The sequence below is a fragment of the Panthera onca genome, chromosome C1 (assembly GCF_046562875.1).
Source record: "Panthera onca isolate mPanOnc1 chromosome C1, mPanOnc1 haplotype 2, whole genome shotgun sequence".
Classification (NCBI taxonomy): Eukaryota; Metazoa; Chordata; class Mammalia; order Carnivora; family Felidae; genus Panthera; species Panthera onca.
In genome coordinates, this window is record NC_138346.1 from 95,040,339 (window position 1) to 95,064,492 (window position 24,154).

At 38.9% G+C, this 24,154-nt stretch overlaps 1 protein-coding gene across 4 annotated transcripts in view; it reads left to right on the forward strand.

The window, feature by feature from the left end:
* The window catches only part of ZRANB3 (zinc finger RANBP2-type containing 3), a 306,476-nt gene that overhangs the window by 260,963 nt on the left and 21,359 nt on the right, over window positions 1-24,154 (forward strand). For 3 of the 4 annotated variants that reach the window (XM_078451346.2, XM_078451347.2, XM_078451349.2), the window contains 3 exons: window positions 17,045-17,432; window positions 20,159-20,356; window positions 24,035-24,126. In XM_078451346.2, the coding sequence (XP_078307472.2) occupies window positions 17,045-17,432; window positions 20,159-20,356; window positions 24,035-24,126 (678 nt within the window). The remainder of the gene's footprint in view (window positions 1-17,044; window positions 17,433-20,158; window positions 20,357-24,034; window positions 24,127-24,154) is intronic. The other variant, XM_078451348.2, reaches the window with a different exon arrangement.

Consider the following 24,154-nt stretch of genomic DNA (forward strand, 5'->3'; position numbering starts at 1 on the left):
TTTTATCATAAATGAATATTGGATAGCGTCAAATGCTTTTTTCTACATCTTTTGAGATTATCTTTATCATTCCTTTTTCTTAATGTAGTGTAACACATTGATTGATTTGTACATGTTGAATCATTCCTGCTTCCCTGGAATAAATCCCACTTGATCATCGTGTATGATCCTTCTAATGTATTGTTGAATTCTGTTTGCTAATATTTTAATGAGGATTTTGCATCTGTGTTTCTCAGGGATATTGGTGTGTAATTTTCTTTTTCTGTGGTGTACTTGTCTGATTTTAGTATCAAGGTGATGCAGGCCTCATAAAATCAGTTTGGGAGCATTTCTTTCTCTTCTGTTTTTTTAAAGATTTTGTGAAGTGTGTTATTAAATCTTCTTGAATGTTTGGTATAATTAACTAGTGAAGCCATCTCTTGTAGACTTTCGTGTGTTGGAAATTTTGTGATTTCTGATTCAATCTCCTCATTATTAGTAATTGATGTTTTCAGATTTTCTATTTCTTCATAATTCAGTCTTGCAAAATTGTATATTTCTAGGAATTTATCCACTTTTTTTAGGTTGTACAATATGTTGGCCTGTAATTGTTCATACGAGTCTCTTATGATCATTTGTCTTTCTCTGGTAATAATTGTAACTTCTCCTCTTTCATTTCTGATTTTATTTGAATCCTCTCTCTTTTTTTCTTGAGTCTAGCTAGAAGTTTGTCAGTTTTGTATACCTTTTTAAGAAAGCCGCTCTTTGTTTCACTGATCTTTTCTATTGGTTTTTTTAAAATCTGTATTTCATTTATTATTTCATTCTGATCTGTTATTTCCTTCCTTCTGATATTATTTTCTTCCTTCTTTGGGGCTTTGATTGTTTTTCTTTTTCTAGTTCCTTTAAGTGCTTCTTTAGATTGTTTGATATTTTTCTTGTTTCCTGAGGTAGGCCTCTATTGCTATACTCTTCCCTCTTAGCACCTCCTATGCTTCATTCAATAGATTTTGTTGTATATATAGATGTATTGACATATAGATATATCGTATTTCTGTTTTAATTTGTCTTATGTGTTTGCTTTTTTTTTTCTTTTTACTCTTTGATTTCTTCATTGGCCTTTGGTTGTTTAGTAGCATGTGTTTAATCTCCACCCATTTGTGATTTTTTCAAGTTTTCTTTTTGTAATCGGTGGCTAGTTTCATACCATTTTGGTTGGAAAAGATATTTGGTATAATTTCAGTCTTCTTAAATTTATTGAGACTTGTTTTGTGTCCTAACATGTGATCTTTCTCAGAGAATGTTCCATGTCTATTTGAGAAGAATGTGTTTTGCTGCTTTTTTTTTTTTTTTTTTTTTAAATTTTTTTTTTTTAACGTTTATTTATTTTTGAGACAGAGAGAGACAGAGCATGAACAGGGGAGGGTCAGAGAGAGGGAGACACAGAATCTGAAACAGGCTCCAGGCTCTGAGCTGTCAGCACAGAGCCCGACGCGGGGCTCGAACTCACAGACCGCGAGATCATGACCTGAGCCGAAGTCGGCCGCCCAACCGACTGAGCCACCCAGGCGCCCCTGTGTTTTGCTGCTTTTGGATGAAATGTTCTGTATACATCTTTAAAGACCAGCTGATCTAGTGTGTCACTGAAGACCAATGTTCCCTTATTGATTTCCTGTCTGGATGATCTATCCATTGGTATAAGTGTGGTATAAAGTCTCCTACTATTATTGTATTGCTGTCAGTTTCTTCCTTTTGGTTTGTTAATATCAGCTTTATATATATTGGTCCTCCTCTGTTGGATGCATAAATACCCAGAAATGTTAATATCTTCTTGTAGAATTGACTAATTTATCATTGTGTAATGCCTTCTTTTCCTTTTATTATAGTCTTTGTTTTTAAAGCCTATTTTACAGGGCACCTGGGTGGCTCAATTGATCGAGCACCTGACTCTTGATTTCAGCTCAGGTCATAATTTCACAGTTTGTGAGATTGAGCCCCATGTCAGGCTCTATGCTGACAGCACGGAGCCTGCTTGGGATTCTCTCTCTCTGCCACTCCCCCACTTGCGTGCTCTCTCTGTATCTGTCTTTCTGTCTCAAAATGAATAAGTAAACTTTTAAAAACTAAGTCTATTTTGTCTGATATGAGGGTAGCTAAACCAGCATTCTTTTAGTTGCCGTGTTTGTGGAATATATTTTTCTATTCTTTTACTTCCAGTCGTGCGTGTCCCTAGATCTTTAATGAGTCTCCTGTAGACAACATATAGATGGGTCTTGGTTTTTCATCCATTCAGCCACTCTATATCTTGTGTGTGTGTGTGTGTGTGTGTGTGTGTGTGTGTGTGTATGTATGAGTCTTTTGGAGAATTTAGTCCATTTATTTATAGTAATTATTGACATGTATGTACTTCTTTCCATTCTGTTAATTCTTTTCTGACTTGTATCATAGTTCCTCTCTTCCTTTGTTCTCTTGCTTTTTCCTGGTGGTGTAATAACTTTCTTTAATTTATGTTTAGGTTCCTTTCTCATTATCTTTGGTGTATCTACTATAGGTTTTTGCTTTGTGGTTAGCATGTAGTTTATATACAACAGTTGTATATGTTATATACAACATATATATATGTATATATAATTTAAGTTGATAGCAATTTAAACTTGAATGCATTCTAAAAATTCTGCATTCTTGGTGTCCTCTCCACATCACCCTCACCCAGTGTTTTATGTTTTTGATGTCACGTTTACATCTTTTTCTTTTGTGTATCCTCTAATTATCATAGTTACAGTTGATTTTACTATTGTTGTCTTTTAACCTTCATACTAGCTTTATAAGGGGTTAATTCACCAGCTTTACTATATATTTGCCTTACTGTTGAGATTTCTAGTTCATTTTTTTTTTGTTACTAATTCATGCCTTTTCTTTTCAGCTTAAAGAAGTCCCATTAACATTTCTTGTAACTCATTTAGTGGTGATGAACCCCTTTAGCTATTCTGAAAAACTCTTTCTTTCTCCTTCATATCTAAATAATAGCCTTGTTGGGTAGAGTATTTTTGGTCGGAAGTTTTTTCCTTTCTGCACTTTGAATATGTTGTGCCACTCCCTTCTGGACTGCAAAGCTTCAGCTGAAAAATCAGCTGATAGTCTGATGGGGGTTCCCTTGTATGTAACAAGTGATCTCTTGCTGCTTTTTAAGATTCTCTCTTCATCTTTAACTTTTGACATTTTAATTATAATGTGTCTTGGAGTGTGTCTCTTTGGGTTCACCTTACTTAGAACTCTCTGTACCTTGATGTCTGTCCCCTCTCTTACATTAGGGAAGTTTCCAGCTATTATTTCTTCAAAAAAGTTTTCTCCCCCTTTCTTTCTTCTTGACTCCTATAATAAAAACATTATTCCCCTGGTGTTGTACCATGAATTCCTTAGGCTATCTTCACTTTTTTAAAATACTTTTTTATTTTTGCTCCTTTCTTTGGTTGAGCTCCACTTCCTTGGTTTAGGTTGCTGTTCTGTTCTTCTGCATCATCTAGTCAGCTATTGAACCCCTTCTTGTATTTTCAGTTCAGTTACTGTATTCTTCTTTCTGTGACTTCTGTTTGATCCTTTCTTGTATTTTCTCTCTCTTTGTTAAAAATCTCATTTTGCTCATCCATTCTTCTCCTGAGTTTGGTGAGCATCTTTATGACCATCAGTTTGAACTCTTTATCTGATAAATCACTACTATTTGTTTCATTAAGATTTTTTTCTGGAGCTTTATCTTGTTCTTTGATTTAGCACATATTCCTCCATTTCCTCATTTTGATTTTATTTCTTTGTTTCTGTGTATATTAGGTATAACAGCCTCCTCTCCCAGTCTTGAAGGAGTGGCCTTGTATAGACTGACAAACCTTATTGTTCAGTCTTACACTAAATTTTGCTTTTCTCTTGCACCTTTGTGATTGTCTAAGCAGCCTGAGTTATTCTTGATGGGTCCCACTTGAGGATGTTGAGGGTTTGCCAAGTCCTGTCAGTGTGTGAAAGGGAGAGAACTCAGTCAGCACCTAATTTCAAGCTGAGTGGAAGCCAGGCCCTCAGGCAGCTGCTTCTAAAGTATACAAATATATATGGTCTTTTGGGACTGCACTAATAACCCCTGCTGGCCTCCTAGCCAGGTGATTTGGAGGTGTGCCCTGGTGCCATTTACCCCCTAGGGCTCCAGACAAGTGGATAAGCTCCTTGCTAGGAGATGCCAGCAAGTTGTAGTGAGGCCAAGGGAGAGTAAAGCTAGTGTCCCCTACCCTACATTCCCTGAGAGTTCCTTGGTTGCCTCTGGTTGTATAGTAAACCTGTAGTCTGTCCCACAGGACACATAACAAGGCCTTTTTTGTAGGAAGACTAGGATTTGTTTCAATATGCTTTTTGTGCTGTGCCCTGGTGTTTATCACCTGCCAGGAACTCTTTCTGATGTTTTAGTCTCATGGGGCCCAGCAACACAGGCCACCCTGGTCACCAAAGCCAGCTGTTCGGGGAATTTCTTCTATGTTGACTGCACATGCCTGCCAGCTTTAGCAGAGCTGCAGGAATCTTGTTGGCTATAGCAGGGCCACAGGCAGGTATATAGGCTGGACTATACCACTGGGTACAGTAGCGTTGTAGGAGCTTTTGGGACCAGGGGAAGCCCACTGGCTTCAGAAACCTGCATGGGAGCCTGCGTCCAGGGCAGGCCTGCCAGCTTCAGCATGACCATGAGAGAACATTGGAGGAGGGGGAGCCTATTGGTGCTACCAAGGCTGGGGGAATACAAAAGTGGTGACTGCCAGCATGACAAGGTAGAGTAAAGAACTCAAAAAAAATTAGGAGGCACCAATACCTCCTTCCCCAGAGAAAGTCCTGCCAGTGGATGCTTATCTCCAGCAGATGCTGAAAGAATAACTAATGAATCTCCTTTACATACGGCCTAGGTACTTTTTAAATTTCTGCTTTTGCCCTCCATCCCAAGATGAGTGAATCTGTGTAGGAGCCTTTTAAGAACAGACTTTTAATTACCTGTAGCCTCTTGGGTCTCCTAGACATAAGCCCGTTGGTTTTTAGAGCCAGACTTTTGGGGGATTTATCTTTCCAGTGTAAATAGCAAGGACTGGAGTGTCTCATGTAGGTCACCAGCGCCTTGCTTCTTTAGGAGAAGCACTGAACTGCTAAGATCCCTCCCCATGCCAAGGACAGATTTTTGGCAAAACCATGTCTCTGCTTCTCCCATCTCACTGTGGCCTTTATATCGACTATTGTGGATAAACTCTTCAGCTAGTTTTCCAGTCTTCTTAAGAGGGTATTAATCTATATATAGCTGTATATTTTTGTATACATGGGAAGAGATAAGTTAAGGATCTTTCTTTTCCACCATCTTGAACCATCCTGGCCTGACTACGTGTTGTTATACACACATGGTTTTCTATAAGTTGGAGTTCTGTAATGTGGAGACCATTTGTTTTGATGTGGTTTTGCTTTGTTTGTATTTGGTGGTTTGGGGCCAGGATGTGAAATGTGCACTTTAGGTGCACATGCTACTCACCTAAGTTTATACCCTCCAGTTTCATGCATTTTAAGAAATATTCAATTTGTTGACAAGTCCTAAGCAAATTTAATCTACTGATAAACATATTTTTCTTCTGAATGTTGCCAAACTTTGAGCATTTCCTATGGAAACCTTTCTATTTATACTAATTTCTTTCTGATCCTTTTTTAAAGTCTTTTTTTAAAATTTCCTACATTTAACATTTTTCAGATATTTCCAGTTTTGCCAATTAATCCTTGCCAAATTAACCAGATTTTCCCATTGTCATCAAAAACTTGTTTAACTAAAAAGTTTATAACGGTCCTAATTGGATGGTTTTTAACAGCTTGTGAACATTTCTGTAGTGTCAGCATTTTAAGAGATGTTCATTTTCTATCTGTCCCCGTGCCCTGTGGCTGCAGCTGGAACTTTGAGCTAAGGCCAAGAAGAGGGACCTTCCCTTGCAGGAAGAACAGATTGTATATGTTATCACATGTCTCAGTGCAGCCCATCAGCCGTAGTGAACAGGGAACTGAGAGGCTCAGAGAGGAGGAGACCAAGGAGCAGAGAGTGAGCTCAAAGGCAAAGAGAGGATAAAATGAGGGCATGGCATTGGCATTATCTTTATCTCCTTCCTCTCTTAATCAGAATTTTCTTCTGTCACATAATTCAGCTAATTATTGGGATAAAAAAATATATGGTACCAGGGTGGGTACTTTACCAGTATATATGGATATAAGAGTACTGGTTGTTAAAATAGTCCATTTCTTTGGGTAATGTTTGGTAAATAGCCTCTTCTTCAGTCTCCTCATTGTACTCCCTCACCCCACCAATAGGGCCTTCTGGACATTCCTGTGATCTGGCATAGCATGGGATTCTAGGACTTTGCTTTAGCACAATACTGGTTAATGCTGCTGCTGTAGCTGTTACTAAGTATGTGCATAATACCCTGCATGGAATTAATCCACACAAGTGAATGAGTCACAGTTCTTTACCCCTCCTAAATATATTTACATTTTTTAAAGGAAAACATTAATCCAAATGTAACTCAAATGGAAGTCCAACTCAATGAAAACATCCTACCAACCACCATGAGGAAAGATAGTTCTGCACAGCCCAGTTGACTGTCCCTTAAGTAACAAGTGTTGTCCAGGAGTCCGTCACCAAGGTCACTGCCTCAGATGCAATCCTATTTCTCAGGCTTCTTCCTTTTTTTCTGCCTCTGAAAGTATATGACATCTAACTGCTGTTTTGGTTTTGAGGTGTTTTGATTTTCCTACAATGGCTTACACTGAGTGATGAAGTTGGTCACTTACCGATGGAAAGAGAGAATGGTATGGAGTTAATTATTCTATAATGTCATTTCCTAGTGATTAAAGGCTATTTCTGAATAAAATACACTCAGTGGAGTATTTCAATAGGAAGCCTCCCCCTCTCTCTGATTTTCATTTATGCTCTATCATCTGAGGGGTATCCCTTTCTTTAGCATTAGCTGTAGGAATTGGGCCCTTCCCTTAATGCCTACAGAGCCCTTTCTCTCTTTTGGCTCTTAATAGATAAACAGTAACATCATTACCCAGCCATTTGAGTCCCTAGATCACTAGATGACTGAGGTCCCCTTCATCCATATTATATATACTGTAAAGTATCCAAAGAGAAACTTAGGATAAAAAAAATATATGGCACCAGGGCTGGTACTTTACCAGTATATATGGATATATGAGTACTGGTTGTTAAAATATTCAATAAGTGATTCATTCGTGAGCAAAAGAAAGGATTCTAATTTAGTATGGGTAACAAGTGCAACTTCTGCCTAGGGCAGGTCTTTTTTCTGCTTGGTTTCTCTTCTTCAAGCCTCAGTAAGCCAGAGTTGCTTCCATTTTCTAATTTCACACAGTAGATCTCTTTCCATTTTGGAACAGATCTCCACATCCCAAATTCAGTCTCTGATTTTGAGGTCTGTGTTTAACCTTACCAGTTGTTTTCATTTTATGAGTTCATAGTTCAACAGCTCACAGTTTAACTTTCTCCTCATTAGACTCTTCCTGGTTGCCTACCTTTCTTACCCCTCTTTAGTACTTAAATCTTTCACCTGGCTCCACCACTGCCTTTTTTCTATCAAAACCATCCTCAAGCCCCCTGGTCTGCTGTCCTCAAGTCCTTCTCGAACACCCTTAACCCAAAGCAGATTTCTATTTCAAACACCTGCACTTGCATTAAAAATATGTAGGATGGTTGCTGGTCTGCAAAAAAAAAAAAAAAAAAAGAAGAAGAAGAAGTGTGTAGTTGGGAAGAAAAGCTCTTTAGCACAACTATGAAATTTAAAAATATGCCCTCAAAATTCAAAAACAAACCTTGCATTTTTTATTAAATGCTAACATTGTATGAAATCGTTTTTTGTTGTGGGCTAAGCAGTGCAATAAGGAATTGTCTCATACAAATGAAAAATAACCTTGTTTCCCACATATTGTCTGTTGAGAAAAGGGTAACAGCAAAATAACATTGACCGTAGGAGCCATCACATTCGTGAAGTCTAAGTTTTTCTTATCCAAAATGTCTTGTTTCTGAATATGCAAATGTACTGGTTTCTTGAATTTAACACATCTTAAATTAGACTATTCATTTATATATATTTTAGAACTCAAACCACTCTGTAAACCACTCAAACCACTCTGTAAACTCTATAAACATTATATAATTAGTCTGTGTAATAGCCTAATAATAAAGACAAGAGGGCGACCTCGTTGTTATGGACAGAGACATATAAATATCTTCATCATGGCCTACATCACATAGTGCTATTATTAGGCATCAGCCTTTGTCTTTATTACTTCAATCTATTCAGTGATAACAATTCACTCAGTAGTAATAATTAACATGTATTGAGTCGCTATTCCATGCAGCCCCTGTGCAAAGCCCTTAAACACATAATTTTATTTAACCTTCATAGCTATATCACAAGGCAGATACTACTACCATGCCCCACTAAAGCTCAGAAAGGTTAAATAATCCGCCTAAGTGTATACAGCCAATGAGTGACAGAGCAGGGATTTGAACCCAGACCTTTCTTTTCCACAGTCTACCTTCATGACCTTGCCAGACTATACCAGATGCATTAGAGTTAGCACACTGTGGACACTCAGTTATTTATGGAGTGAATAGAGCATTGAAACACTTCAATTTGGTTTAGTCAGTGTTTATGTGATATGTACTATGTACAGGGCATTTAAAGACCATTATATAAATATTTATTAAGGTTATATTAAAACCACAATTAGATACCACTTCACACCCACTAGGATGTCTAAAATTAAAAAGACAGACAACATGTATGGCCAAAGATGTAGAGAAACTGGAACACTCATACATTGCTGGTAGGAATGTAAAATGGTACAGCCATTTTGCGAAATAGTTCTTGCGGTTCCTTACAGTGTTAAACATAGAATCACCATATGGTCCAGCAGGTTCACTTTCAAAGAAATTCAAAACATATGTCCACACAAAAACTTGTGCATGAATGTCATAGTCCAAATATCGATCAATTGATGAATAATTCATACAACAGAATAGTATTTACTCATAAACAGGAGTGAAGTGCCGATATATGTACAACATAGAGGAATCCTGAAAACCTAATGCTAAATGAAAGAAGCCAGACACAAGAGGCCACATATTGTCTGGTTCCATTTGTATGAATTGGCCAAAATAGGCAAATCCATAGAAAAATAGATTAGTGGTTGCCAGGGCTTTGGAGGGGGGAGAGATAGGAAGTGACTGCTTAATTGGTAAAGGATTTCTTTTTGAAGGTGAGGAAAATGTTTTACAATTAAGCAGTGGTGATGGTTGTAGAATTCTGAAATACTCCAAAAATCACTTAATTGGACACTTGGAAAGAGTGAATTTTATGGTATACAAATAGATTATAGCTCAATAAAAGTTAGTTTTAAAATACTACATGCTAGGTGCAATGATAAGGAAAACAGCTAGCATTCCTTTGGAGCTTACTCTTTAATTGGGAGAGATGACTGTAATCAAATCATTTTAATGAGATATAATATATGTCAAAATAGAGATATGTAAACCAGGCTCTGGGATCACAGGACAGAATAAATAACTACTGTGGGCATGTGGGAAAGTTTACCTTTGGAAGCATCTGAGCTGGATTGTGAAGGATGAGTTCACAGGGGGTGGATCCTAGTTCAGCCAGCCCTAGGGAACACCCAAAGCATGCCACAAAGCACAGTGAGAAGAAGGAACAGTCTCCACATGTTCTGGGAATGGGTACTCCATGTGAATGTATGAGCATAGGGCACACGAGACGTGATTCAAATGCGAAGAACCCCAAAACTCTGGCCTCAAACAGATGGAGAGGAGCCCACACATGTAATGCCAAGAAGTTGGATTTATCCTGGAAAGAGTGTAATGTCATCCGAGGCTTTTAAGCACATGAATGACCTGATGAGATTTCTGTTTTCTGAAGATGACCCTAGTAGCAATGTGGGAAATGAATGGGAGGGGGAAGGGTCAGAAGTTCTTGGAGACAGTGGTAGCTGGAGAAGGGATTATGTCTGCCATCCCATTTGAACCTGTGGTAAAGAGATTTTTCTGTCTCTACTCTGTCTCAGGGCTTTCTCCCCCTATCCCTGAGAGAATTTTTCAGAGCCTAAGATGTTGGCTGGGCCACGAGTTGCTTTTCTCCCCAGAGGCCTGCCTCTCCTGCACTTGTGTCTCCACCATAAGCAGAGTGAAAGAAAGCACCTTGCCCTGGCAGGCCCTACAGTCTAGATTTGGGCTGAGAGGTACGAAGTCCCATGATAGCCTTGAGTTTTAGCTGGGTTCTTTAATATACCTTTTACCAAAACTTTACTTTTATTAATAGATACGTTTAGGTCTATTAATAAAGCCAGTTCCTTTTTATTCTTAGGGCTATTACTATATAAAAGGCTGCTTTGGGGGTGCTTGAGTGGCTCATTTGGTTAAGTGGCTGGCTCTTGATTTCAGCTCAGGTCATGATCTCACAGTTGGTGAGTTCAAGGCCCAGGTTGTGGGCTCTGTGCTGACAGTGTGGAGCCTAGTTGGGATTCCCTCTCTCTCTCTCTCTCTCTCTCTCTCTCTACCCCTACTCTGCTTACACTCTCTCTGTCTCTCTCAGTCTCTCAGTTAAAATAATAATAATACTAATAATAATAATAGTAATAATGAACTTTTTTTTTTAAAGGCTGCTTTGTCAGAGATTCCCAGATGGAATTTGGAGCACTAAACACCACACTGAACTCTTAACAGTAGTAGTGGTAATAGGAAGAGAAAAATTCCTGACATTTCAGAGGTAGGGTCAACCTAGTAGGGCCTGGGAGGAATTCTGCCTAATAGCAGCTTGTGCAGGAGGAGGGGGAGATGCCATCACCAGAGGCATGCGAGTAGGTGACATTTAACTCCCATTCTAGAGATCTGTGCATTATACAGTGTTTTGCTATATAATTGTTTTTTAAGTTTATTTATCTATTTAGAGAGAGAGAACCAGCAGGGGAGGAGCAGGGATGGGGGAGACAGAAGATCTGAAGCAAGCTCTGAGCTGTCAGCACAGAGCCCAGTGCAGGGTTCAAAGTCACTAACCATGAGATCATGACCTGAGCCGAAGTTGGACACTTAACCAACTGAGCCACCCAGTCACCCCTGCACTGCTTTTGATAAAAATAATGTTTTCTTTTTTACCATGTTCCTTTAAAACCAGTGTTATTTTATTTTGTTTGATTTGTTTTCTTTATGCCCACAGAGAAAAACATTGTGCCTAAGAGTGGATCCCTGTCAACATTTTATTTAACTACATGAGAGTGGACATTTTACAAAACCTGAAAACGTCTACTTTTAGGAGAACTGAAATTTATTTTTTTTAGTTAGATGATTAAACCCTCACTCTTGTCATTGTGTATCCTCTGGCTTGTTTGCAATTGTTAGGGCAGACGCCTTAGTTCCAGCTCTGCTCACCAGTCGTGGGCCGTTCGGGGCCATCACCCATTTGTGTCACAGCGGTTTTATTAATTCTTTGAAGAACAGGAGACGAATGACATGAGACAGTAATGATTCCTACAAGAGCTGCCCTTTGATCAAAGTCTTTGAGACCCGACACTGGTGCTTTTTGTTGGTGTGTGCTGCTCTGGGATAGCACCAGACTTTGAAGTGCTTTATTGTTTTTTTATGACTTTTATGAGATTTCCTTTTCCTCTGCTTCATTTCTAATAACTGGCTTTTAATCCTATCATCATGGCCAAGAAATTTGTCTCTAAAGAGCATTAGTTTACCATGGAGCAAAACAGAGCAAATATATTAAGTCCCTGAACCTTTCAGATAAAAACACACATTTTGCCACCTTAAGCATTTTGTAGTTTTTTTCCCCAGGACTTCTCACCAAAAGCAGTATTTTTTTTTTTTTTATGTTTTTCAAAGGCAAGATTGAACAAAAGACAGGAACACAGTAACGAGTGTCTGCTATATAACCGAAGAGAGCAATGTGTTCTTCTGTTTTCCACATCTTATGACAGGGGCATGTTGGCTTAACTCTATTTTTTCCCAAAGCCTTGTGATAAAAATTACTATAAGTTTAGATCACTCCTCCTACTTACAAACACCTACATTTCAGTTCTTTATTTATCATATACTAAAAGGGTCACTTAACATAGTTATTTCTTTACAAGGACAAACAGTCATGATGAGTTAGGATATTTGTCAATAATTTGCTAGTATAATGTCTTTTCTAAATGCAAGAATGTAGTCAGAAAAGACAAAATTTTTCAGCTTGGGGCACCTGGGTGGCTCAGTCAGTTAAGTATCTGGCTCTTGATTTTGGCTCAGGTCATGATCTCACAGTCATGCGATTGAGCCCCACATTGGGCTCTGAGCTGAATATGGAGCCTGGTTGGGATGCTCGCTCTCTCTCTCTCTCTCTCTCTCTCTCTCCCTCTCTCTGTCTGCACCTCCCCCACTCATGCACATGCTTTTTCTCTCTCTCAAAAAAAAAAAAAAAAAGTTTTAGCTTAATTGTGCTTTTAAGTAAAAAAGCTTTCCTAAGCCATAAAAAATGTTTTGTCTTCCTATATTTTTGCTTACCATTACCACTGAGAAATGCTGATAACATTAATAAGATCAGTCATTTTTCAAATACAGACTTGGGAGAACAGTATGGCTACTGAGTATTTAACTATCAGTGTGGCTCTTATAATTTAAAGATTCTGGTCTGTTCTGGTAAGACCAGTAAAGCTTGCTCCTGCAGGGAGTCTTGTTATTAATAAATCTAATATTTTTAGTAAACATGTTCATTTGGGAAACATTTTGTTTATAATTTTTTCTTACTGCCTTTTTCTCAGATGCTTTCATTGGTGGATCCACATTCACTTTATAAAAAATTAATTTAAAAAGCACTAATGTTCACTTCTTTGATTAATCTTGACATGTCCCAAGAACCTGCTAGAGTCTCCTTGCAGAGCTAATGGTGATATGTCCCTGTCTCAAAACATTAAGGAAAGTGTATTTTGCTTTGAGCTGACCTAGCTGACCTTAGACTTGTGAGTCCTGCCCACACAGCAGTGTCTCCTACAACTCCAGCCGTCACGGTTCCTGCCCTGTCCTCTGCTCACCTCATCAGCGTTTCCCGCTCTCTGGCCATGTGGGCGCTTCCGTGTCCTTTGCTCTCCTGTAAGTAGCTGCTCAGAATCCAGTTACCATGACAGATGAACCAAAGGAGAATGTTTCATGCCTGCACCCAAGTTACTCTGTGTTGGTACTACTCAGTATGGAAAAATTATTATTTGAGAGAAGCTAGAGGGATTCTCAGTATTTAGGAGAATGTATTTCTTTGTTTCTCCTTGAAAAGAGTTAATTCACCACCCATTTGTACACTCACATATGAACTTTCAATCTGTCTTTACTTCTGGACAATTAAGGAAAGAAATGGAGCTGCTCAAACCACAGGTGCATGTTCAGATATTTGATTCTAGTCCAGTGGCTCTTAATCTTTGTTGGGTCCTGAATCCATCCCTCTGAAACCATGGAGAAAGTAAAGAAGTACGCTCCAAAAATGTACATACGGGGCGCCTGGGTGGCTCAGTCGGTTAAGCATCCGACTTCAGCTCAGGTCATGATCTTGTGGTCTGTTCGATTTTGAGCCCCGTGTCAGGCCCTTTGCTGACAGCTCAGAGCCTGGAGCCTGCTTCGGATTCTGTGTCTCCCTCCCTCTCTGACCCTCCCCCATTCATGCTCTGTCTGTCTCAAAAATAAATACACATTTTTAAAAAATGTACATACAATACAGAAAACATTTTATAGACAATTTCAAGGGTTTCTTAGGCTCACATGAGGCCATCCAAGGTCTTGTGAAAGGCCCATGGGTCCCAAGAACACCTGTTCAGTAAACCTGCAGCCCTTCTCTGTTTCCATCCAACATGTATGATTATCGTTAGGGATGTGTCAGAGAGATTTTCTCGCCTGTGTTTCTGTCACTCCCAGCTGCTAAGTGTCAAAGAAACCTCATCAACCTCCCTCCTGCCGATTGCTCAGAGGTTGCTCTCAGAAAACATAACTGATGATATAGATCAGGCTTGTAATTGATTATCTCAGAGGAAGCCTTTATTTCTGTTAGGTCTTACAGCTTCTGGCAGCCCCATGGCCATGGCACTAATTTGCAAGTTCACTGCCTATAACCATGCTCACCATTGTCCAATGTAGCCGTCATAACATTAACTAAAGTCATTGCCACTAATTAATCTTGCCCTCTCCTTTTTCTAAAATTATGCTCTTAGTGGATCCTTCAGTTCCCAAAACTGTCAAATGATTCCCTTTATACCCTTTTCTGGGTTTTATGCACTCAAGTCTCAATTTATGATTACCCGAGCACCTGAACTTTCCAAATAACACCAATACTGATTACTCCTGTGTACCGGCCCTTGTAAGTGGCAGATGCAGGCATCAGTTTCTGATTACTGTCAGTCACCGCTAATCTTTACTGTGACTTGCCTCTGGCACATAATGAGAATTTCTCAAATGTTAATTCTAAAATTAGTCATTACTTAAATAGAAAAAGAGGTTCTTTAAAAAACAGCTTAATTAACTATCTTAATTAAAGAGATCAACTATAAAAGCTGATTATTTTAAGGCCCTGAGAATTCTTTTTTTTTTTTTAAAGATTTCTTAGGTTTTTGTTTTGTATTATGGGGAGGGTTGCTTTTTTTAATAAGCAAATCTAAAACAATTTTGGTTTGGTTCTTTGTGGGAAGATGAAGAGATTAAAAAGGTTTTAAACAAATTCCTTACAAGGTAGAATGGGACAAGAGATTCTAATATTATCTACACATTATTCCATGTAAGTGACAGTGGCCTGTTACTGTATATTTTATTTATTTGTTTATTTATTTGCTCTTCTTAACAAATATATTTCAAGGGTGCCTAGCTGGTTCAGTATGTGGAGCATGGAGCTCTGGATCTCCGGGTTGTGAGTTCGAGCCCCACGTTGGGTGTAGAGATTACTTAAAAATAAAATCTTTAAAAAGATGTAACTCTAAATGTATCTAGGAAGAGAGCCAGTTGAGGTGGGGGGTGGGGTAAGACAATAAATTGAAAACAAGCATATTAAGTGAAAGACTCCTTAAATAATGATGGAATCCTTAGCACCGTTCTCCTAATCTGCCCCCAGATTACTGGTAGCCAGCATTGTATCCTTCAGGAAGGTGATTAGAGGACTCCCTCCTGGAGAACCAGAAAAATGACAAAAATGTGTGATTGTGATTATATTTGTAGCTATATAATCCCAAATCTTGTCATTTTAACCACTTCTAAGTGTACAGTTGAATGGTAATGCTACGTAATATTACATTGGCAATGCTGTGCAGTTGTCATCACTATTTTCAAAAGTTTTCATCACCTCAGAGACTCTAACCATTTACCATAACTCCCCATGTCCTTTTCCCTCTTAACCACTAATCCTTCTTTCTATGTATTTACTATATCTTGCTTTCTTATACAGCACTGCTAAGAAGTGCAGGTAAGTTTTATTCTGTAAAATATCTTTACAATATATGGTATTTTGCTATCATTATCTGTAGTGTCTGTCAATGTTAATCTATTGCTGCATAACGAATTACCTCAAAACCCAGTGTCTTCAAACAACAGTTTGTCTTCAAACTATTCTTCAAATAGTCATATATTATTTATTATGGTTTCTGTGGGTGAGGAATTCAACCTAGGCTTATGGAGATGATGTATGTGCCTCTGCTCCATGATGACTAGGGCCTTTAATGGAGGACCCCAAGTCTGAGATCTGGAAACATCTCGAGGCTCATGCACTCACATGTCTGGCAATTGATGATGTCTATAACCTAGGGGCCTGCTTGGAGTTGTCAACTTGAACATCCACACATGGTTTCTCCATGTGGCCTGGGCTTCCCCACAACATGGTGGCTAGACTCCAAACACAAGCAACCCAAGACATAAAAGGGATTCAGCAACCAAGTGGAAGCCATAGAAGTCACACATGCTGTCACTTTCACTGTATTCTGTTGATCAAGACAGTTACAAAGTCCCACCCAGGTTCAAGGGAGAAAAACACAGACCCCACCTCTAAATGTAGGTGTGTCATTGTCACATTGTGAGAAGAACATGTCAAATAGAATAAGAATGGGTGTGGCTGTCTTTGGAAATGCAATGTGTGTCTACTATAGTACCTCCAGCTGGAATTCTCTAAAACGGACTCCTTTAATTTTCCTTTACTGCTAGCTAATCAGTCGTGGTGATATGCATTCTACTTTCTCTAATGAGGAGGTTGAGATTTACACATAGAAAAGAAGATGAAAAACAAGATAATGATGGAGATTTTCTCAGAAAAGAGAAATATATTTCTTGAAAACAAGATAATTATTAAGATGTGTCTATTAAAGAAGCAGTTCTAATTAGTAGCTTTAATTCTATTTGAAAAAAAATGCTCCCTAATCAAAAAAAAAAAACCACTTTAATATGAAAAACATTGTTTATGAACACTGTATTTATAGTTTGGTTAAGAAAACATTTTTGTAGGTTCTTGATTGACTTGAAATACTTAAATATACAATTCTCCTTTCCCAGCTTGAAGTATTTTAATACATAGTTCTCTGGTCCCTGACATACCTCTAGAGCAGATAGTTTATGAAGTATAATTTTATTACATAAATTCCATAGCCACGTTACCTAACATCTCTAAACCTTTAGTGTCCTCATCTAAAATGTAGGAAGAATATTAGTACCTGTCTCACAGAGCTGGCATGAGGATCAAATGAGTTAATATATGTTAAGTGCTAGGCACATTGTAAGTGCTAAAAAAAAGTTAGACACAGAAAGTCTATATATTTGTTCATGTTATTCTACATATATGTATATATGAAGAGTCAGCGTAATTGAATTCATTTCCAACAAGGTGTTCAAAAGATAAAGGAATATGGTTACTGAAAATAGTTGGTTCAACTGTTTTATTTAGGAAAAACATGTTAGATTGCTTCTTAATTTGCTGTTTGTTTTTCCCAGTTTGAAAAAGAAAAACAGCATGATATTCGATCATTCTTTTCACCAAAACCTAAGAAAAGGCAGTTGGTGACCTCCTGCGATGAATCGGGGATATTCCAGGAGAAAAATACTGTCGTTTCGGCAAACCCTGGAAAAATAGCCACGAGGCATATCATGGATTATGAAAGCAATTTTGAACCTGAAGGTAAAAGATTAAAGTTGGTTACCGCCAATGACCACCACAGTGCCCCAGAGGAGAAGCCATCCTGGCCCAGGCAAACCACGGCTCCTGCCCAGGAAACCACCCCACCTCTTCCTGGAAAGGGCTGGCAGTGTGGCCTCTGCACCTATATCAATAACTCCACGTTACCGTATTGTGAAATATGTGAGAATCCTCGAGGCGGTGCTGGTGAGTAGATGGAGTGTGGCCCTGGAGGGGGCTGGTGGTGTTGTCTTCACCTAGCCAGTGTTTTTAGAGGCAACTGCTGTATCGGGTTAGTGTGACTCGGCACTGACTTCAGCTTTTAAGCTGGAGTAAGAACTTTATACAGTGAAGACTGAATTTATCCCCTTGTGGAATGTGCAAAACTTCCAGGTCTGTCAAGAATGTATATCCCAGAGTGTCTGTGACATGGCATTAATTTGGCACAAATGGACATTTCTCATTAATGCCAGCAGGATGTGAATTCAATGGGCAGGAATAGAAGCTCGGTTGCTATGGCAGCAAATATGCCTTATAGTCATAGACCTGCTGTTTTCTTTCTCCTGTAGATAATACTTGTTTTAAAAGAAATTACAGATTGTTTTTGTTTAAATAGCAAAATAATCCGGTGTAGCTTCTTTGCCTACTATGATATATATGGTGTCCTGTTTCATGCATGACAAATCATAAAAATTCCTTTACAGATCTTCTTTTAAGAACCAATTTGTAGGTTTTATGAGTTTATTCTTTTCCAAGTCCTGCTATTTTAAAAGTAGAAATTATAAACATACCTCAGAATATGTTTTTATAGCATGATATGCGTTTTTCTGATGTTTTGTTTTTGAAATGATTATTAATACTGAGGCTGTCTTAAGAAAAAAGATCATTAGTATTTCTTTGGTTTCCAGTGTTAGAGACCATGTTCATGGTAACTCAAAATGCCAAGTTGACAGTTTTGGAAACTGCAAGGAGTTGTTTTATCAGCAGTGATCATTGTACACATCTCCTTTTCCAACATAGGTGAATTCTTTAGAGAAGTGACATGAACCAAGAGTTAGCTGAGACACAGGCAGTACTGCAGATCCCGCCTGCCTTTCTTGCTTTTTCTGCATCTTAGTTTTAATCTGAAAGAAAATGTAATCAGTAGCTGAGTCTTTCCTCTTTCAATTCTGGGTGTTCCTACAAAAATGACAAGTCTGCCATCTGGGTGGTTATATTTGTAACGTCAACACCTGTTGTCTATGAACTAAATTGGAACCACAAGCTTATTCCATATAATCTCTCTCACAATCTGCATTATCTCATTCAATTTCCAACTACTCTAGGCCATAAAAATAAAGTATCTCATGACTACAGAATAATGTCAGTTCACATTAAGTATAAGTTGAGTGATTTAGCAACGAAAATCACAGTTTAATAGGGTTTTATATTCTGATTTTTCTTTGTGATACCAAGATCAACAGTGAAAGTTTCAAGACCCATGATTTAATAAGATAACTCTCAAGGAACCTAAAGAAACTCCTTTTGTGACTGTTAAAGTCTGAAGTACAGAAGTACATATTCTAAGTAACAGTGATACTACTGTATATAAAAGTTGTAATTATTAGATTAGTATTACTATACTTGGCATAATGATTTCTAACCTTGATGTGGGAGGACCCCCAAAAGTACTGAAAGGCAGAATTCTAATTGATGTAAATTTTTTTTTTTTTTTTGAGAGAATGAGCATGAGTGAACGAGGGGCAGAGAGAAAGGGAGGGAGAGAGAATCCTCCAAGGGGCACAGAAAGAGGGAGAGAGAGAGAAAGGGAAAGAGTGTGGAGTCTGAAGTGGGGCTTGAGCTCATGAAATGTGAGATCATGACCTGAGCTAAGTTGGATGCTTAACCAACTGCACCACTCAGGTGCCCCAAATTCATCTACATTTTTTAATCAGCGTTTGCTATATAACACTTTGAGGAAATGGTGGAATCCAAAAAACTAAAGGAGCAATATTAGGAAATTACAGTCCTATAAAGGTTGCTAATTCAGTCTCCATTACATTTGGTAAATTTTGGCAATAGTATATATTGAACACTAATATTTGTCAATAAGTAACACTTTTCTTCTGCTTTTTTTTTTTAAAGTAATCCCTATGCCCAACGTGGGGCTTGAACTCACAACCCTAAGAACTCACAAGCCAGCCAGGTGCCCCTCTTGTGCTTTGTTCTTAACTTCCATAGCTTATACTTGACATTTTACAGCTCACAGGCCCATACTTCTTTCTCTCACTTGAACTGTAGCTTGTACACATGCCTATGTAACATCTCCACCCTGGGTGTCTTACAGGTTCTTCAAGGTTAATATTTCCAAGGTGGAATTCTTGATTCACCGCCACCACACCTAACACCTAAATCTTCTCTTCCCTCATCATCCTTACATGATGCAGCATTCTTGATTCCTCTCTCTCCTCCCACACTCGATTTGTCAAGTTTTCCTGGCATAACTTCTAAAGCGTATCTTGATTCTGGCCACTTTTTCTTTATTGCTACCGTCCTACTGGAAGCCACCATTTTCTCTCCCAGGCCTCAGTGGCATCCCTGCTAGATTCCCCATGGCCCTTCAGTACACAGCAGCCAGAGTGATCCTTTAAAAACCCAGATGGTTATATTCCTTTGCCTAAAACCCTTACTGGCTTCATTTCTGACACTTCAAATGGAATCTCTAGGAAGCAACAACCTGTCTATCTCATTCCTCACTGTCTGTCCAGCACGTAGAGTCGTACTTGGCATTTAGTGAGTCCCAATAAATGTCTCCAGAGAATGAACAAACCTTGTTCACTTTCTTTCTTTTTAAAAGACCTAGCTATGACTTTTTAAAAACTGGTCTTAGAGTAAATAACGATTGTATCTAAATTTATGTGTAAGTTGTTTGATTTTCATAATTCTACAAATAGATAGCCTTGGCGATACCCAGGATACAAATGAAAATGGGAAAGGTGATCCTCAGAAAGACACATACAACAAAGCTGGGACTAGTTCTGACTGTGAAAAACAAGGCCTTACACCCTCAGAACCTAAACCGTTGGCTGAGAGCAAGGAAGAAATAGCGAAAATTGAGAGAGAGGACGGACTCACACCGCAGCCAGGTGATGGTAAGTCTCATTTCCATTTCTAGTGTTCTCACGTAGAGAATACTGTGAGTAGATTTGTGACTACTACCATGTTGCAGAGTCTTTGTATTCCCATTTATATTAAAAATACAGCCATTTGGAACCAATCCTTAAACAGCAGATGGCTGGAGGAACAGAGCTATGGGCACTCAGATACGACACAGAGAGCAGAGCCGACCTGTCACTTCACATGCTGCCCCCAGCCCGTGGCCCAGCCTCATCCGAGCCAGGCCCATCCACGCAGGAGGCAGTGGTTCTGGTATTTAGGAGGCTCTTTGGACAAAATAGTAAAGATTGACAGATTATTAACAGCCACTTGACAGATAATGATCGTTTGCACATGAAATTTCTTTTAAATGTCTACAATTCATTGGTATATTTTAAATGTAGGGTTTTGGTTGTTTTTTTTTTTAAGAAAATGTTTTTAAGGCACATAATGTCAAGACAGTGTGACTCATGACTACACTTGGAGCCAGCCATGTAGTGTTTGGATTTATTTACTTTTTGGTTGCTTCTACTCATTACGTAGAGCTATGATGGTTGGCACCTACCAGCCAGTATGTCAGACATCACTGTCTTTATGGGCCGGCTGGCCAGAGTTTGTGGGTACTTTGGGGTTCTTTTCTTTTTTTTAGTAGGAACATTTTGTTGTTTTTGTTTGTTTGCTTGCTTATTTATTTACTTTGAGAGAGAAAGAGAAAACCTAAGCGGGGGAGGAGCAGAGAGGGAGGGAGAGAGAGAGAATCCCAAGCAGGCCCCATACCCAGTGCAAGCCTGACACAGGGCTCAGTCTCATGAAATGTGAGATCAGGACCTGAGCCCAAATCAAGAGTCAGATGCGTAACCAACCAAGACACCCAGGTGCCCCTGGGGTTGCTAATCGGTTAGTGACCATAGTAACCCACAGATTGAGGTTCTCATTATAACAACCCCAAAGGGACTGGGAATGGACAGTTGAACTTTTTCTTCTAAATCAGTTCCTATAAAACACAGATACAATTCAAAATCAGATTCATAGCTTTAAAATGAAAAGTTCATTTAAGAATTTCTGAGCTCAGGGCATCCTCCTGTCTTCTTCCCTCAGCCTTCCTTCCCTCTGATTCCTCAGGGTCTTCTCAGAGAATATCTTGGGATGGCCCCTGGTTTAGGTGTGTTAATTTTAACAGTCTTTAGGTGTGGTCTGAGGCAGGGCATTTCTTTCATAACTCTGGTTTCCTTCTTTGCTTCCAGCATGTCTTGCCTTAAGTGCTGATGATGTTCTTGTTGTAGGACAGCATGTGGCTCACTGGACTAAACATCAGACCCAGAACAAACAACTGGCAATTGTTATCACCTCCTGGGCCATGAGTCTCTTCATCTGTGGCAGGGATATTCTGGCTTGTTAGTTGTAAATTGGTCCCTTGATGAAGGCGTATGTTAGCTCTACTTACACATACCTTTCAGAAATCACTAGCTAGACCTTTTGAAAGTCTGCCAGTGAAAATTCCACTGGCCTCATCTACTCCAGACAATGCCAGCTTTTTCCCCATACCTGCCCCCTTCCTTTTGTTTTGTTTTGTTTTGTTTTTGACTTATCAGATCACTGGGCTGAGAATTTCATACAAGCAATATGCTTCACATCTCCCTGCTAACATGGATTTCCATGAAAAACAAACGGAAGAAAAAGGAGGCACACTATGTTGAAGTGTTTATTCAATCCGCATAAGCTCTTAGAACTGGAGTGGTATGTGCTTTGCGGGGACTGAGGTTTTGTTCTAACTGGAACTCCAGGGATCTGGAAGGATGGCTGGGTCTTCACAAGATGTGTCCTCTGTAGTCCCAAGCCATTAAATTACATTTCAGGGAAACAATGAAAAGAGAAAGACGTTTCCCCCATGTAGCCTCTGGTTACCAAGAATATCAGCTGATTCAGAATCAATCCTCTAATGCTTTTTATCACAGAATGACTTCTGATCTTTAAACATGAATGCATTAGCCATGGTTCTTCAAAAGATCTCAAGGCAGTGATTATACATTGCACTTGTTTTATGTACATTAAGAAAGAAAATCTAATTAACTATGACTTAATATCTTAATGATAACCCAGACCAGGTCATAGCTCCCTCTGTTGCTTTGCTACTTCTTTCATTTGCCCTGAGGGATGTGGCGGTTTCTCCTGCCTTCATTTGCTGTGCTTGGCAGGTGATGGGCAGCCCTTTTGCACATCGCAGTATCCAGATGTGAGAGAGTGCCTGCTATCTGCAGGGATCTCCTTTTCTGAAGTCCCATAAAGCACTGGCTTACTCATTTGCAAGAATATAAAAAATGTTGGCTGTTCCTCCAGTGATACATATTTACTTCCTTAAATATCAAATTTATGCTCTCCTGCTTTATATCCAAAATTTTTTTCATATACATGATAGCTTCTCATTTCAATACCAAATCAGAGAGAAGCATTTTGAAAACCTTTTAGAAGTAATTAAACTCAACTCATGTAGTAACAACAAGGCACTTGACTCGAGCGTGGTGTTGAAGTAACAACACCACAGTAGTCACGACTAAGCCCGTGCGTGCTTGGGCCTTGCCAGCTACTTCACATCTGCCACCTGGCCAGCAGTGATTGTAAAATGCCACACTTATTGGCCTGTAAGATGTGCCAGTTTCAGAGATGTTAATGTGTGGGAAGAGTGGACATTTTTGAATTCATGAAATACAGGAATACTCCAAGTTTGTAAAGTAACCAGTGCCTTGAGTAGAAAACTTAAAATATGATGACATTGCCAAGCAGAATGACAAAGCATAGACTTCCAGATCTGGGGAAACACTTTAAAAGCTCACTGAGGGAAAAATAAAATAAAATTAATAATAATAATAATAATAATAATAATAATAATAATAAAAGTCATTTAGGAACTGTGGCAGAGGTTAAGGGCACAGGCTCCATAGCCACATGACTGGCCGTAAGTCCTCTTACTGGCGGTATGACCTTGGGCAAGTTAATGTGCCTCAGTTTTCTCCTCTGTAAAATGCACTACTTATTTCTGAGAGGTGTTAAGATATACAGTTAGAACAATGCCTGGCACATTGTAAGGACTTGATAAGTGTTAACTATAACTATTTAGATCCATTTTGATAACCCTGTTCTACAGAATATATTGGTCAGTGAGACCCAGGAGTGATAAATAAAAGGAGATTATCAGAAAAAGAGCTCATGCACATTCATCTCCTTTTGTGAATGTGAAGCACCGGGCCGTAGAGAATCTGGCATGCAGGTGGCCTCTCACAAAGCTGAATTGCTGTCAAACCAAAATGGTGCTCCTTCTGTCTCAAAACTGCTCTAGCAAAATGTCTAGATTCTAGACTTCTTAAGACTAATAACAACTCTTGGTGGCAGGAAATTCTCCCTCATACCTAACTCCTGTCTTCTCAGCTAATTGTGGATTTGTTTCTCTCTTGTGGGGTCATTAGCAAAAGTGCAAAGCAACTGGTTCCCATATAGGCCAGTATGGTCTTAGATGGCCTATCATGGTATTTTTATTTCAAGCCCAGACATGTGTCCTTTGTGAAATATGATGATATATTTTATATAGCTCTTCCATTCTAACCCACAGAAGATTAAAATAAGCTATTTTGGATAGAGAGGAGGTAAGCCTTCAGGTTCTTTTTTATCTTCTTTATTAGAACAGTTGAAGATCCCAGACAGTTTGCCAGTGTACGATACCTTAATGTTCTGTGCAAGTAAGAATACTGACCGGATTCACCTCTATACTAAGGTAAGCATCATGGGGATTCTACAGCTTA